Source organism: Mobula hypostoma, chromosome 6, assembly GCF_963921235.1.
Source record: "Mobula hypostoma chromosome 6, sMobHyp1.1, whole genome shotgun sequence".
Lineage (NCBI taxonomy): Eukaryota > Metazoa > Chordata > Chondrichthyes > Myliobatiformes > Myliobatidae > Mobula > Mobula hypostoma.
In genome coordinates, this window is record NC_086102.1 from 46,104,695 (window position 1) to 46,122,767 (window position 18,073).

General features: G+C 39.0%; 1 protein-coding gene across 5 annotated transcripts in view; it reads left to right on the plus strand.

Moving 5' to 3' along the window:
* The window catches only part of nme7 (NME/NM23 family member 7), a 259,259-nt gene that overhangs the window by 43,097 nt on the left and 198,089 nt on the right, over positions 1-18,073 (plus strand). For 4 of the 5 annotated variants that reach the window (XM_063050744.1, XM_063050742.1, XM_063050746.1 and 1 more), the window contains 2 exons: positions 4,341-5,519; positions 9,133-9,273. In XM_063050744.1, the coding sequence (XP_062906814.1) occupies positions 4,341-5,519; positions 9,133-9,273 (1,320 nt within the window). The remainder of the gene's footprint in view (positions 1-4,340; positions 5,520-9,132; positions 9,274-18,073) is intronic. The other variant, XM_063050747.1, reaches the window with a different exon arrangement.

Here is an 18,073-nt window from a genome sequence, read left to right on the forward strand (position 1 = left end):
GTTGGGTATTCTAGGCATATGCAGTGATACTAATAAGACAGAAATACTCCCATACAACATATATGTTAACTTTTATATCATGAACCCCAATTAGACTGTTACTTTAATCTAAGTAGAGTAAAATTGACAGATAGACAACTTGAAATACAATGAAAATTTACATGAATTTCAGCCTATTCTGTTGCCAATGTTCTTAAGTTTTTTAGCATGCGCAAAAGTAATAAAAATAAAATTTAAAATAGGAAAACATCTCAGTCTCAGTTAATCATGATTAAATTAAACTGCTGTTTGAAGTTAGGTTTTATAATATATTTCCCTTTGTATCCTATTTTTTATGCAATCCTATATCTTTGCGTATATTATATTTTAATGTATTTTAACTTGTTTTTAATTATTGTTGCTATAGTGATTATTCATCTTGAAATTTCTTTAGTTTCTCCTAAGCTTTGAATACACAAGCCTCTACCAGTACTCTGCTTAATATTTTTGTCAGTATCTCAAAACTGTGGAAGGCTACCTCATGAAGAAAGGTCCTTTGGCCCATCATGTCTGTGCCGGACATTAAGCCCTAATGAGCATTCTCCATCAAGAACCAACCTACACTTATCCCACTCTTCCTGTACACCACAGGCAACTCCTCTCCATGCCCCTCACCGTCCATCTCCTGTCACCCACCTAAACTAGGGGTAATTTACAGCAGCCAATTAACCTGTCAATTAGCAAATTAACTCACTGTGTATTCTATTGCCCTACAGAATACTGCATAATTATGGCATTTACACATTTCATTTCCCAGCTTTCTGGCTTACTCCCTTCTCCTTCCTCCCCTTCCTTTCATGTATTTATCCTCCAACCCATTTTTCTTTCTTTTTCAGTTACAAGATTATTTCTAATGACATTGTTTAAATAAAAGACAGTTATCCTTTATTCCATTCATTAATCCTTTTCCTTTCTTGTATTTGAATCACTCCTAATATTACCCAGAATTTCACTGGTTTTAGTTTTCATACCACTTTGTGACTATTTAAAATTCAATCTGCACTGAATTTTCTGCTTTTGGCAATGAATAGAGTAGACAGTTTATTCTTATGATCAATGTGAATTCTAACACCATAAGACATGGAAGCAGAATTAGGCCATTCAGCCCATTGAGTCTGCTCTGCCATTTGATCATGGCTGATCCCTTTCCCTCTCGACCCCATCTCCTGTCTTCTCCCTGTAACCTTTTTATATCCTGACTAATCACGAACCTATCAACCTCTGACTTAAATGCACCCAATGATCCGGTCTCCACAGCCGTCTATTGCAATGAATTCCACAGATTCACCACCCTCTGGCCGAAGAAAACCCTCCTCATCTCTGTTGTAAATTATGTCTTTCAATTCTGAAGTTGTGCTCTGTGGTCCTAGATGCCTCTACCTTTGGAAGCATCCTTACCACACCCACTGTATCTAGGCCTTTCAACATTTAATAGGTTTCAATAAGATCTCCACCTCCCTCCCCACCATTCTTCTAAATTACAGTGAGTACAGGCCCAGAACCGTCAAACACTCCTCATGTGATGAGCCTTTCATTTCTGGATTCATTAATGTGAATTTCCTTTGAACTCTTTGCAATGTCAGCACATCCTTTCTCAGATAAGCGGCCTAAATCTGCTCACAATACTCCAAGTAAGGCCTCACTAGTGCCTTATGAAGCTTCAGCGTTACATCCATGTTTTTATATTCTGATCCTCTCAAAATGGATTTTGACATTGCATTTGCCTTTCTCACCACTGAATCAACCTGCAAGTTTACCTTTAGGGAATTCTCCCAAGTCCCTTTGCACTTTGGGTTTTTGAATATTCTCCTCATTTAGAAAATAGTCTAAGTTTTTGTTTCTCCTACCAAAATGCAGGACCATTCACTTCTTTGCCCATTCTCCTAATCTGTCTAATTCCATCAGCAGCCTTACTGCTTTCTCAACGCTACCTGCCTCTGCACCTATCTTCATATTGTCCACAAACTTGTTCACAAAGCCATCAATTCCGTCTTCCAAATAATTGACATACAATGTTTAAAAAAAAGTGGTCCCAAAACCAGTAGTCACTGGCAGCCAATCAGAAAAGGCTTCTTTTATTACCTCTCTTTGCCACCTGCCAATCATTAGCCAATGCTCTATCCATGCTAGTGTACCATGGGCTGTTATCCAGCTAAGCAGCCTTATGTGCAGCACATTGTCAAAAGCTTTCTGAAAATCTAAGTACACAGTATCCACTGATTCTCCCTCGTCTATACTGCTTGTAATATCCTCTAAGAATTCCAACAGATTTGTCAGGCATGATTTTTGCTTAAGGAAACCGTGCTAACTTTGGCCTATTATGTCCTTGCAAGTATCCTGAAAGTTCATCCTTAACAATTGACTCCAACATCTTCCCATCCACTGAGGTCAGGCTAACTGGTCTATAGTTTCCTTTCTTCTACTTCTTTCCCTTCTTAGAGTGGAGTGGCATTTACAAATTTCCAGTCCTTCAGAACCATGCAGAACTAGTGATTCTTGAATGATCATTACTAATTCCTCCACAATCACTTCAGCTACCTCTATCAGAACCCTGGGATGTAGTCCATCTAGTCCAGGTGACTTACTGACCTTCAGACCTTTCAGTTCCCAAGCTCCTTCTCCTTAGTAATATCAACTGCACACACTTATGCTCCTGACACTTTTGAACTTCCGGTATACTCCTCGTGTCTTCCACAGTGAAGACTGATGCAAAATACTTACTCATTCAGTTTGCCATTTCCCTTGTCCCCCATTACTAATTCTTCAACGTCATTTTCCAGTGGTCCAATATTACTCTTGTCTCTCTTTTCATATATTTGAGAAAACATTTGGTATCCTCTTTGATATTATTAGCTAGCTTTTCTTCATATTTCATCTTTTACCTCCTTATGGCTTTTTAAATTGCCTGCTGTTGGTTTTTAAAACTTTCCCAATCCTCTACCTTCCCACTATTTTTTGCTCTGTTATATGTCCTCTATTTTACTTTATGTTGGCTTTACTTCGCTTGTCAGCCATGGCTGTGTTATCCTGCCTTCAGAATACTTCTTTGGGATGTATCTATCCTGCATCTTCCAAGTTGTTCCCAGAAACTCCAGCCATTGTTGCTTTGCCACCATACCTGCTAGAGCCCCCTTCCAATCAGCTTAGGCCAGCTTCTCTCTCATGTCTCTAAAATTCCATATACTCCACTGTAAAAAATAATATATTTGACTTTAGCTTCTCCCTTTCAAATTACAGGGTGAATTTTATCATATCATGATCACTGCCTCTAAAGTTTTTTTTCCCACATTAAGTTCCCTAATCAAATCTGGTTCATTACACAACACCCAATCCAGAATAGTTGATCACCTAGTGGGCTCAACCACAAGCTGCTCTAAAAAGCCATCTTATAGACATTCTGCAAATTGTCTCTCTTGGGATCCAAAATCAGCACCAACCAGACTTTCACAATCTACCTGCATGTTGAAATCCCCCAACACTATTGTAACATTGCCCTCTTGACATGCATTTACTATCTCCTGTTGTAATTTTTAGCCCACATCCTGCCTCCTGTTTGGAGGCCTGTATATAACTCCCAGCAGGGTTTTTTTAAAAATCTTTGTAATTCCTTAACTCTACCCGCAATGATTCTACATCTTCCAATCCTATGTCACCTCTTTCTAAGGATTTGTTTTTTTTTTAACCAACAGAGCCACCCACTCCCTCAGCCTACCAGCCTGTCCTTTCAATACAATGTGTAATCTTGGATATTAAGCTCCCAAATATGATCTTCTTTCACAGTTGACTCAGTGATGCCCACAATGTCATATGTACAATCTCTAACTGCACTAAAAGATCATCTACCTTATTCCATATACTGTGTGTATTCAAATACAGTATAACACCTTAAGTCCTGCATTCATCACCTTTTCGATTTTGTCTCCCGTTACACTGCAACCTATCCTACTGACTGCAATCTTGTCCTATCGTCTTCCCCTATCCTTTTTGCCTGTCCTTCCCAACAGTGACACTACACATTGCCTCTACTTGTATGCCGCCTACCCCATCCTCAGCCCTATCACTCAGTTTCTAACACCCTTGTCGAATTAGTTTAAACCCTCCCCAACAGTTCTAGTAAACCTGCCTGCAAGGATATTAGTCCTCCTCTGGTTCAGCATTTGACTTGATAAGATATAATTTATATTAGTTGCAGATAGTTTAAATAGCCACCAAATTTTAATGAATCTTCTTCTGACATTGTCAAGAACATTGTATGAATAAAAATAAAGGTATACTTGGGTGAATGATTTGGTTCTCCACAGGATTATGGAGAAGATGAAAACATTGAAGCCAAAATTGATAAAGAACTAGATGATAATGAGGAAGAAGAAGCAAAGGAAAGCATAGATGATGAAAAACATTCTGGGAATGAAATAGAACAATCATGTGAATTGAATGAAGATTTGCATAATGATATGGAAAAGGCTAATGAAGGGGAAAATGTTACCACCATTACTTTTGCTCCCATATCAGAGGCAGTCAGTGAAAGCTCATTCCAAGAATTAAAGCAGGAGGAACAGCAAGACAAGGAACAGAATGAGGAGGTAAAGCGCTACATAATGGAAAAGATTGAACAGGCCAACAAGGAATTGAAGGATGAAGATCCTGTGGATCAAAATCGAGAGCGCAGATTGAAGTTCAAAGACAATTTAGTTGACTTGGTGGTCCCACCTGCAGAGTTTGCTGAAATAGAAAGAGACAATGAAGAGATCACAGGTCCAAAGTCTATAAATCCTATTGCAAATGATGTTAAAAACGACAATGACACAGAGGTCATAGATCATTTGTCTGTAAAGTATATTGCAAATGATGTTCAAAAAGATGATGATGAAGAGGTCATAGGTCAGATGTCTGTAAAGTATATTGCAAATGATGTTCAAAAAGACAATGAAGAAGAGGTAATAGATAAGATGTCTCAAATGTACATTTCAAATGATGCTCAAAAAGATAATAATGAAGAGGTCATAGATAAGATGTCTGAAATGCACATCCCAAATGATGTTCATAAAGATGATACAGGCAAACAGTGGGATGAGGATAAAAACAAGGACAAAGAAGTGTTGATGGAAAAAGATGGAAAATTTGAACTACTGAGTTTACAGGATTTTGAAAGTCAAGGTTCTCTACCTCAGATTTGTGTTGCATTCAGTGAAAATGCATGGGAACAATTGGAAAATTCTAAAGGAGAAAACTTCTCAAGCATCCGGAGCAGTTTATCTCCCTCTCCAACAGAAATACTTAATACACCAAAACCAACAGATGAACGAAAAGATAAAGTAACTTCTTCATCCAATGCACAGAAGAATAGAACTAAAAAAACATCATCTCGAAGAGTGCAATCTGCAACAGTTTTCTCGAAACCATCTGCTGATGTTATTACCCCAGAACGTAAAGAGCTTAACTGGAGAACTGAACAAAAGAAGATGCAGTCAAAGACAGAGGTATTCTTTGTTTATTAAACTATATAAATCAAGTTCATCTGCTTTCTTATAGTAACTATATAATTTTCATGGCGAGCAATATGTTGAGAATATGGGATATTCTTTAGTTTCATTTTATGTAATACAAATAAAGTTGTGCATATATTATAAGTGGAAGTATAGTGGATTCTAGTTAATTGAGACACATCAGCACCTGTGCATTTTGGCCTAATTAAGCAACTATCACAATTAGCCAAAGTTTCATTGAAACTTGTGGCTTAGCTACTCAGCCCAGTTGAACCATTTCTACTGATAGGAGAAGGGGAAAAGGTGGCTTACTAGCACCTTAAAACACTTGATTCGGACAGATGGAGCTCATCAGCTGAGGTTGGCAGCTCTCCTAGGAGAAGGAAAATTCTGATCCCAAACTTCCGTTGCCTTGCAGCTACACCCACTCATGGAAAAGGCTTTGGGAGCAAACCCTGAGGGAAAAACCTAGAGCTTGAGTCACTAAGGCAGTCGGACATTGAGTTCAACTTTGACTGGCAGCTTCTGTGACACTGCTGGTGCCAAACTGTATGGGTCTCTGCTGTTTCTTTGGATTCATCAGCTGTGTAGAGATGGGGAGCCTGTTGCATGGGCAACAGCTTGCTCTCCATATTGTACAGCCCTGGCTTGCAAATCACAGCTGGGGTGCTAGTGTGCAGTATCCATGGTTGACCCAGACCAACGGAGGGCTTCCTCCTCCATGGAAATAGTTTAAAAGGTATAATGAAGACAATCTACATGATTACTAAACCAACTACAGAAATTAATACAAATTATGTATTGAAATGAGATACAGAACAAATTAGAACACTACCAATACTGCTACAGTACTATAAAACTGCATTAGTTCCTAATGTTTATCACATAGAGGAATTCATCCAGTGTATACTGCCTTCTATGGAGAGTAGCACGTATAGTGAATGGGCTTATCATGTCCATTCGGGGGGGCAGCTCACTCACTTTTGGTCGCCACTGGACACTCAGCTCACTGCAACACTTCATGGAGAGCAGAAGTCAAGATAAGGTACTCGTACCTCTGCACCTGAACTTCTGAGGTCGAGAAAGTGGAACAGTTCCAGTGCAACCGACTTTTCACTTCAAAAGCACTCCAGTGCAGATTTCATTGTCATCGTCGGACATGACAGACAACCAAGATGCTGCTGAGTTCTTTTGATTGACTGTAAATGATTGACAAAATTAGCTTAGACATTTAGTGCAGATAATGGACTGCTTTCACATGAAGCTTTCAGAAATTGTACCCTCCAAATTTTAATTTGTATTGTAACATTCAAGATAATTGTTGATACCTTCCAATGCTTTGTAGGTCCTAACTTGTTGAAGAAGTGAAATCATTTTGCTCTCATTCCCAATGGTTTCTGGCATCTCCAAGCCTGAGTGCTTGACACCACAGTGAGCACAGTAACTCTAAATTGTCTCACTGCTTATTTCTCGCCAACTACCATTGACAAAAATCTGCTTTTTGAACACAAACACCTGCAAATGGCGCTATTTAAAAACTGTTTGCTCTAAGCACAGTTTAGTGTCTAACGTCTGCACAAGTTCATGTGACTGTCACTAGTTAGAAACTGTTCAGCAACAGTCTCCTGTCCCAATTAAACAGCATACTGTCCCAAATATATGAAGGGAATCCCAGCTAGTTTCTTCATTACTCTTTGTTCTTTAAGAGTGTCGCAAATAAGCAGCTGCCCAATGAAGCAATTAACTGGAATCCATTGTATAACATTTTATTACCCAGGAGAGGGATTTAAACTTAACTTTGATAGAAGGATTTACTATTTTCACTACTGTTCTTATCCTTTGCACATATTTTTGATGTTATAAATGCTTGTCCAATTTTCCCTCGTTAGGGGAGTGACAAAATCTGTTTCATATCAGACGAAGTATTTAATGTTCCAACAGCAAAAATAGAAAAATACATCATGGAGTATGAATACATTGGGTTAGTAAAGTTATGTATATATAGTGAGGTTTAGTATACTTTGCCTTTGTAAAACCATAAATCTAAGCATGTATTTGGTTATGCCAGTGGCCACTTATTTATAGAAGTTGGACCTGGGTGTATAACAATTACATTAAAAACATGCAGCTTTTAGTCATATTGAAGTAAAGCACTCTGTAACTTAGAAAAAATCATTGAACTGTTACCTGAAAATCAAATTTAATGTAAAGTTAAACATTCTTGCTTAAAAAAATCGAATACCTATACGTAAACCTGAGAGAAATCAGATAGATGAATCAAGGATTCAATCTGAGACAATCCCACATAATTCACTATTTCTTAAATTATTTGAGATTTTTTTGGTCCCCCTTTCTGGAAGATTATTGCATTTGTGACATGGCTTTCTGCAAAGAATCCCCAGGACGTTAGAGTAGAAATTTATCCTCAGTCACATAACCTCATTGTACAATTTAGTAGTATGCACATTGTACTACTTTTTCCTCAGTATTAACTGATGGCTCATTTCTTATAGACTTGATTATGCCCTTGATTTCTTGATTGTGCTCTGGTTATTGTTTTTGTGAATTTTCGTCACTGATTTCACCTAGGTTTTAAATAAGCTACCAAACATGCCATTTCTGTTCTACTATTTGTTTTTAATTCCATTGTTGGATTTTTGAAACAGCAAATATGTTTATGTATCAGCTTTAAGGGACAATATAATTTATAAGTAATGTTGGTGCTGTATTCACTAAAACCAAGTGCTCTGAGACAATATCATGCTGATAAAATCTTGTATTATAATTGATTTTAAAAATTCCTCACCAGCTTTTAATCTGTGTTTCACTGATAACATTCTAATTAAAACTTGATCTGAATAGAATAGGAGGTATGCACTTGAATATTTGCCCTCTTCCAAATGTATGAGACTCAAATCTGCAGTATCATGGCAATTCAAGGCTTTTAATGTAAAAATTCTTTGCCTGGATTTCATAAACGTGGGACTAATACTTCTTGTCACCCTTGGACTTTCTTTGCTCTTAGATACAAAACTGAGTGTTAGCAACAAAGAGTCAAAAATTGAAGATTCTGCACATCTGAAATAGAAGCAGAAAATGCCAGAAACACTCAGCAGCTCAGGATGCATCATTGGAGGGAGAAGAGCATTAACATTTCTGATAAAAACCAATCTACTTGCAACTTGAATTCTTTCTCTCTCTGCAGATGCTGCCAGTTCTTCTTAACATCGCCAGCATTTTTTTGAAGTTTTATTTTGGGTACCCATGCCAGCTTATGATTTGCATCTCCTCTTGTTTTTAATGTTGCCTTTCAATATGAGCTTCCGCCTTTCACATAAATTTCTCAGTTTAAGGAAAATATAAGCTTATTGTTAAATATTTAAAAAATGAAGAAAATATTCCAGTTCATTAAAAAAATGTGGTAAGGTAACAATTTGGTAGTTTCTAAGCAAGTATTCTGTTGAAACTGTTGTACCTAAAGAGAGAAAAGCTGGTTTGAAAACTGCTTGGATTTGGGGTGAATGATAATCTGGTTTGATAAGAATAAATACATGTTGTACATTATTATGGCTTAATTTAGTATGATAATTTATTATCTATGATACAGGGCCGAAAAATTGATGAAGAGGAGCGGAAGAAAGAGGAGAACAAGATAGCTTTTGCGATCTGGCTTCAAAAGAAGAAACAACAGCACCAAAAAGAAAAGAGAATTCAATGTGCAAAGGAAATAGAAAAAAAGAATAGTAAGGTAATTAGAATTATTCTTTGTTCGAAATATGAAATCTAACCTGCCTATTTAATCAAATTACACTGCAGAAAATATTGGCTCTGATTACAATCTTAACCATTATCAACTTTGCATTTTCTTCATGAGTTAAAACTATCTGTTTGTTTCTTTACTTCCTTTGTTAACTTTACTATTATATAATTGATGGTTTCAGTTCTGGCCTCCAGAGGCACAGTTTGTTTTATATGAGCAGCATCACTTCCTGTATGTAAGCTTTTTGTGTGTGTGTGTGTGTGTGTGTGTGTGTATATATATGTATATATGTATGTATATATATATAAATATTTCCTGTGTGAGTTAATTTGGATGCATATAGAGGAAAGACATCCATCTCCATCCTTCCTTTATTTGCTCTTGAAACAGCATTATCTTTTCACAAGTAAGATCTCATTGAAAAACTCTGAAGGAAGCTTCATCTCGGGTGATTTTTGAGAAGGTGTTTAACTCACTGCATAGCTTTGTACATATGCACTGCAAGGGTAGTACAGTGAAAAAGTAACTTGTCTTCAAAGGCATCTACGGACTGAAGATGTGCCTGAACACCATAGTCGACAATGTCAGCTTCCAACCCAGGGAACCTCGATCGCCTAGACCTGGAAGTGAGGTCAGAATGTGGTACATCTATTGTGTCTTCCCAATGCTTGAATTAATCTACGATTAGCATAGCTGCAGCATGAGCCTGCACCAGAGCTGAAGTGGCAAGAATGAGGGTGGTTTCTGTTACATGCGAGTTGAGGTGCAAATGGAGAAAGCATGTGTAGAGGCTACATTAAGTGCGCCCAAGGAAGAGCATGAAGCTGAGGCTGCTTTGGCAGAGGTAAAGGTATATGAAACAACAGTTGACTTAGTGGAGAGTCTGTAACCAGAATCAGTCATGCTTTGCTCTCACAACAGCCAGTGCATCTACTAAATATGTCCAAGCATATTTTAACTATAAAAACTACAGTGCTCTTTCCCTACAAGAAGCTGTCCACACCACATAGCACACATGTCTTTCACATAGTCCAGCCATTGACAGTAAAGGTTTACAGCAGCAAAGACCCATAACACTCCCTTCCACAGTTCGACCACAGGAAAGGCCTCAGTCAAATGCCAACCCAATCTGCACAGACATGGACAGACTGAACACATTTAGCAAACCAGTCTCCACAATGCACTCGTTTAGGAGCCACTGGTGCATTAGATTTGGCTTGGTGTCTGGCTCATTGAGACCTAGTCAGAGAAGGACTAAAAATGTTCAACAACCAGCCTGCCAGTTATCTATCCTGGAAGTCAAACTTTCACAATGCCGTGGAAGGACTGATCTCAAACCTAGCGAAGAGCTAGAGCTTCTCTGTAAGTAGTTTGGTGGGGAGTCACTGCAAGAAGGGTTAGGGTAGTGCACATTAGTTTCCTGACGAAGGGTCTCGGCCCAAAACGTCGACTGTACTCCTTCCTATTGATGCTGCTTGGCCTGCTGCATTCCACCAGCATTTTGTGTGTGTTGCTTGAATTTCCAGCATCTGCAGGTTTTCTCGTGTCAGGGTTACAAATGCTGTGGCAGAGGCTGGACAAATGCTAAGACTCTTCAGAACAAATTGAATCTCTCTTCAACAGACTTGATTATTTTCCAAAGCTCCACACAAAACTGAAGAAACTACTGAAACTTGCAGATCTCTTGCTGCAAAAAAATGAGGATTTCTTACCAGGACTGAGTTACTTGGACACATGAGGCCTTCTGTTAGCCCTCTGATTGATCATGGATGTTGTGTCCCAGCTGTCTACATGATACACAAGCCAGGACAGTACAATATGGAGAGCAAGCTATTGCCAATGTAGCAGGCTCCCCCTCTCCACGTAGCTGATGAGTGCAAAGGAATGGCAGAGACTGATACAGTTTGGCATCAGCAGCGTCGTATGAGTTGCCACTTAGCATTGAATTCAACATAGGACTGCTTTAAGGATTCTACCTCTGTATTTTTCCTCTGGGTTTACTCCCAAATCCTTCCCCATGACTGGGGATAGCCTCAAGGCAGTGGAGGTGTGAGATCAGAGTTTTGCTTCTCCTGGATGAGCTGCCAACCACGGCTGATGAGCCCCATCTGCCCAGAGTGACTGGCTTTAAAGCACCAGTAACCCACCTTTGCCCTGCTCCTGTCATTAGAAATGGTTCTACTGGGCTTAGTAGCTAAGCCACACAAGAAGGCCAGGAGCCAGACTTGGTTGTCAGAGGCTATTTAAGATGTATACCTTTGGTAGTATTTAATAAGTACTGGCAATTTATCCCTACTAGAACCTCTGGCTATGGCGACTTTAAATAACGTAGTAGGTCCCAGCAAGAGGAATAAACCCTATAGTGGGGAAACTGCCAAACAATATACAAAATGACTGGATAACTGAAGGATTCAGGTATAAAATGAAGCATCATGCCCATACTATCCGCCATTTTCATTTTTTGTGGAATTCGTCTGCTGCCACGCAGAAATGCGAAATGACCCTAGTTTTGTGCTCTCAGCTTCCAGCAACACCTCATTCAAAGAGAGGTCTCTAGCAAAAGCATAGAAAACCAAAATCCCTATCAGGGACAACAAAACTGAAGTAGAAAACTCTATCATGAACCCCAGTAGACAATGCTTAGTCCATAAGACACCTCACCCCTTAAGGAAAGGCAGAAGTTTCAGGAAAAAAAACACTTGTAGACTGGAAGCGCTTTCTAAAAAGGGCATTAAATATGTTTCAAATGTTGTGCTTCAACAGCACACCAAGCAAGACTGTAAAGCTATCAAACACTGAACTGACTGCAACAGTGACCAGCACATATTAGCACTTCATTCAAGACCAGCACCTAGGGCTACTACTGGTTCCAGCATACCCGTAGCAGAGTACAGCGGGGAGCCATCAAATTAGCTGCTTCCTCATGCACAGAGGTATGTGGGAAAGGCTTCCAAGGCAAATCCTGCTCTAAAATGTGTCTAGCCAACATTTACCTGAAAAGATATCCTGAGCAAAAAATTTAAAAAAATCTGTGATATTGGATGATCAGAGCAATGTATCATTGGCAAAATCAGTATTCTTTGGCATAGTCAATATTCAAAGTTCTATTTCCTCATACAGTCTAAAGACGTGTTCTGGACCATCCAAAGATGCTGGAAGAAGAGCCAGTGGATTCGTCATAGAGTCCATAGGAGGGGAGATCTTATCCTTACCAACCGTCATTGTGTGTGACCATATTCCTAACAACAGGGATAACAGGGATGAAATCCTAACTCCTGAATCTGCATGCAGCCATTCAGATCTCAAGGCCATAGATGACAAGATTCCCCCAATTGGCTATTCTGCTGAGATTCTCCTGTTGCTTGGCAGATACTCCATCCGTGCACAAAAGGTATGTAAATAGTTCAATTGTCGGCACAAAGCAACTGATGCCCAATGACTGGACCTGGGTTGGGTCATAGTGGGTGAAGCCTGCCTCAATGGTGTTCATCAGCCCACTGTCAACATTTTTAAGACTAATGTCCTGGAGAATGGGGGTCCAAGTAATTTCAGACTCTGAAAGTGGAATCTGTATGAAGGAGAAGATTGTAGGTAAGAAAACCAAGCAACCTGACATGCTCAACCAGATTGAGGCAAGCTGATCTTCTGTCACTTGGATGATGATTATAACCTTCCATCGAATATGAGGCCTTCCTTCAAATCATGAACAAATAGTTTAGTGAAGACAAATCAAACAGTTGGATATCTCCCCTTCCTTTTCACTCTTATCATGGTAACTCTTAACAAAAGGCAGAGAGCAGGTCTTCAGTTGACTTTGTCCCTTAGTCACTCATTGAAAAGGAAACCAGAAATGAAAGACCATTAGGCAGTCTTCATGGAAAGACTTTTCAGGAACAATCATGCGGAGTTAGCACCTCCACCATATTCCAACAAAGAAAACTGGTATTTGCCTAACTTTGCTATACCATCCTCAGAAATTTGCACAAGTACGAACAGTCTTTGATGCAAGTGCACATGTGGGGTCCAGAACTCAATGACAGACTGTTCGGGGTCCTCGTGTGTTCCAGAATTTGAGTCTGTTGCAGTGATGACAGACATCGAACAAATGTTCTGTAGCTATGTAGTGAGAGAGGATCATCAAGTCTACCTCAGATTGTTGTGGTTCGTGACCACCAACTGGACAATGAAATCCTGGAGTACTGCAGCTATGACCTTAAGGGGACAGCTACTGAGGGAAAGAAGGAATTCGGGACTAATGTACAGAAATACATAGGCATGACGTGATGATGGTCTCAGGTCATTTTCTAGTGCGAAAGAAGCATGCTGAAAACAGTGCAAGACATGTTGGCACAGTCTAATCTCAGACTTCATTAAAATCTCATCCAACAGTGCTGATGTCATCCAACGTTTCACATCTGCAGATCTGGCCAAAGGTATACAGAGTCTTGATCTCGGACAGGAGGACTGTGCAATGTAGTCTGGGCCTTGGATGGAACCTTGTTACCGACACCCTTACTTTCTGGGTTGCTGATACCAAAAACCCTTTTCTTGTCTTGGTTTGCTATCGACTATCAACAGCCTATTTGACCTTGTTGGATTTGCTGCTCCAGTCAGTATTCAGGGATGCTTCATGTTAAGAGAATTGACCCCAGACACTTGTGGATGGGATGTCCTACTCCCTAAGGGAAACGTGAGCAGTGGCAGCATTAGTGTTCTTCCCTCCAGGATCTAAAATGTTTGAAAATTCCAAGAACCTACACAATTCCACGTCTACAGCTCAAAAGAAAGAGGCCTGCATCAACTAAAGCTATTGCTGCTGTTGCATATCTGAAGTTTACGCACTCTGCTAGATGTAGTGAAGTTGGAGTCATCCTGAACAAGGTAAAAGTTGCTCCTAAACCATATCTCACCACACCAAGGCCTGAACTCGGTGCTGTTGCTCTAGCAATTGGGATGGCAGAGTTGATAACTGAGGAACTGGATACATATTAAGATCATATCAAGTTCTTTACTGACAGCAAGTTTGTGCTCGGTAATATATTTAATGAAACAAGGTGATTCTATGTTTATGTGCATAATAGGATCCAACTTGTTAGGCAATCAACTCAGAAGTGCCAATGAAACTATGTTCCTACTGATTTCAACCTGGCTGATCATGCCACAAGAGGCTCCAAGGTAATCAGCTCATCCTCTCCTCAAGGTTAACTGGCCCAGCATTTTTTGCTAATCCCCACCAGGAACGTTATCAAGGCCAGTATTTTTGAAGTGAGAATGGGAACTGTCTAGTAAGACTGTTTTCAAGACCAGTCTCCTTGTCTATCCTTTTTTTGCCAAAGACTTAATGAAAGGATTATTTGACTTTTAGTTTCTGTAATTAAGTTTGACATCCTGTGGATGCTAGGCGGGGAGTATTCTGGCCTTTAGAGGGGACAGTTTGTTTTGCATGAACCTCACTTCCTGTATGTAAGCTGCTTTTGTGTATCATTTCCTGCATGGATTAATTTTGATAGTGGAAAGATGTCCACCTCCATCCTCTCCTATTGAAAAATGAGCTGCAGGAGAAGGATGAGGAAGGCAGCAGACCATAGTGAAGAGAAATATTTTTTGTATGTACCGTTAGGCTATACCTTTTAGTTTTATATCATTACCATGCCCAAGCAGAAGGGCAGTCCAATCCATAGCATGACAAGACATTGCAATGATGTTGTCTTGGAAATTTAGGCGGCAGGTTTCTGTTGCACTATCTTTGTGCCAGGCAATAATCATCTGTATCAAGTTGAAATCCACTTTTCTATAATCCTAGATATTTGATTACTATGGACGCTATTCACTATAGTTGGTAAATTGATTTATTAGTGTCACATGTATTGAGGCACGGTGGAAAAACTTGCCTTGCATACTGTTCATACAGATCAGTTCATTACAATGTAATGCATAATATCATTATATATTGAGCAATAAGAATGCAGAATAAAATGTTAAATTACAGAGAAAATGCAGTGGAGGTGGACATAAAGTGCAAGGTTATAACAAGGTAGATTATGATTTCAAGAGTCCATCTTATTGTAGTAGGGAATCATTCAGTAGTCTTAAAACAGTGGGATAGAAGCTGTCCTTGAGGTTGGTAATAGGTGCTTTCAGGCATTGCTATCTTCTATCCAGTGGGAGGTGGGTGGGGACTTTGATTATGCTGGCTGCTTTACTGAAGCTGTGAAAAGTGTAGACAGAGTCCATAGAGGGGAGCCTGGTTTTTGTGACCTGCTGAGCTGTTTCCAAAACTCTCTGCAGTTTCTTGTATCAAACTGTGATTCATCCAGGTAGGATGTTTGCTATGGTGCTTCATTAAAAATAGATAATGGTCAATGGGACATGCCAAATTTCTTTAGCCTCCTGAGGAGTGAGGGCACTAGTGAGCTTCCTTGGCATCACATCAATGTGGTTGGAAAAGGACAGGCTATTGGTGATGGATAGGATCTTGAAGTTCTGAACTATTCAACCTCAGTACCCCTTCCCCTTCTTGAAGTCAATGACCAGCTTGATTGTTTTTGCTGGCCCTGAGGGAAAGATTGTTGTGATTACACAACATCACTAGGCTTTGTATTTCCTTCCTTTACCACAACTCATTGTTATTTGAAACATGGCCCATTACAGTGGTAATATCTGCAAAGGCAGACAGAGTTAGAGCATTATCTGGCCACACAATCATGAGTGTACAGGGGGTAGAGCAGGAGCTAAGGAAGCATCCTTGAGGGCACCAGTGTTGACAATAATCATGGCACGGGTATTGCTACCTATTCTTACTGTTGGTCAGAAAGTCCAGGATTCTGTTGCAAAGGAAGGTCTAGAGGCTTGGTGATGAGTTCAATTGGAATTGTAGCATTGAAGGTTGAGCTGTAGTCAATAAACAACTATCTGTCCAGTATGGGTTTCTTTAGAAGCTAATTCTGTTAATAAATTTTCTATTATTTCTCTTCTTCGATCCTCACTTCCTTTATTTGTAAGTAACCTAACTGATAATTTAATACTTAAACATACTCTGGGGATCTGGATGCAATTTAGAAAACATTTTGGTTTATTGAGATTTTCCCTTTCTAGTCCCATTTATTCTAATTTTTTTTAAACCCTCCATGACTGATTTAGTTTTTAAAGAATAGGACAGGTTGGGTATTAAATGTTTTTGGGATCTGTTTGTTGGAGGAAATCTTTTTTTCATTTGAGCAATTGTCAGCTAAATATAGCCTACCCAAAACTCACTTTTTTAGATATCTAGAAATTAGAGACGTTCTAAGATCTCAATTATGTATATTTCCTATAAGCTTAGATAAGAACTTCCTAGATGTAATTTTTAATTTGACACCTTTTTATAATGGTTCAATATCTAATATTTATGGTATGTTATTGGAGACGAGGAATGTTCCTTTAGACAAAATTAAGAATCTCTGGGAACAATGCTTACAGACATCAATATCTGAGGAAACTTGGAATGAAATTTTTAAACTGGTTAATACGTCATCGCTATGTGCTCGCCATTCCTTCATACAATTTAAGGTGGTACATAGAGTCCATATGACTAAAGATAAGCTATCTCGCTTTTATTCGGATATATCTCCTGACTGTGACAGATGCAATAATGGAGAAGCTTCATTAATTCATATGTTTTGGACGTCCATGTCTTGAAAAATATTGGAAAAAAGTTTTTCAAACTTTTTCTCTATTATTCAAAGTCAAATTTAAGCCTAATCCTCTGACAGCCCTATTCGGTATTGTTGCTGGACAAAATATCAAGTTGAAAACATCTGATTTACATATTTTGGCCTTTAGCTCTCGTATAGCTAGGAGGGTGCTTTTGTTTAAATGGAAGGATGTTTCTCCTCCTAATCATGCTCAGTGGTTATGCAACGTTATGTCATGCTTAGATTTAGAGAAGATTCGTTGTTCAATTTCTGAATCTCGTCAAGACTTTCAAACATTGTGGGGATCCTTTCTGAATTATTTTCAAAACTTTCAAAACCCTCAATTCGTTGTTTAAATTTAGACATTGGCTATTATTAATTTTTATTATATGAGAAGGTATTTTACCTTTTTTTTTCTCTTTAATAAACAGCTTCAGTCTTGGTAGGGGTTAGATTTTTTTGTAATAAATTAGCATATTTCAATATAACTTTGACTAACCTACATGAATACAGGGTAATGAGATTGTTATTATGAATAGATATAATGTAATTGGTAGTTGTGTTTTTCAACCTTTTATATATACTTTCTTGTACTCTGTATTCTTTTATGTAGAAACTAATAAAAATATTGAAAAGAATAAACAACTGTTTAACATGGCTGCCTTTACTGTCCAGATGTTCCAGAGATGAGTGCAGGGCCAGCGAGATGGCATCTGCCGTGAACTCGTTTTGCTGGTCGGCAAATTGCGGAGGGTTGAGGTTGTTTAGGAGACTGGAGTTAATATGTGCCATGACCAACCTCTTGATGCACTTCATGATGGTGAATGTCAGAGCCACTCAGCGATGGTCATTAAGGAATGTTACCTTTTCTTCTTAGTTACTGTGATGATAGTGATCTTTTTAAAATGGGTGGGAATCTCGGATTGAAGTAGCAAGAGGTTAAAAAATGCTTGTAAATGGCCCTGCCAACCATCTGTACAGGATCTTAGGATGTGGCCAGGGACACCATCAGGGCCAGATGATTTCCATGGGTTTACTCTCTGGAAGGTGATCTTACATCTGCAATGGTGATTGTGGGGTCAGGAGCATTGGAGGTTGCCATGGTGGGTGGTAAC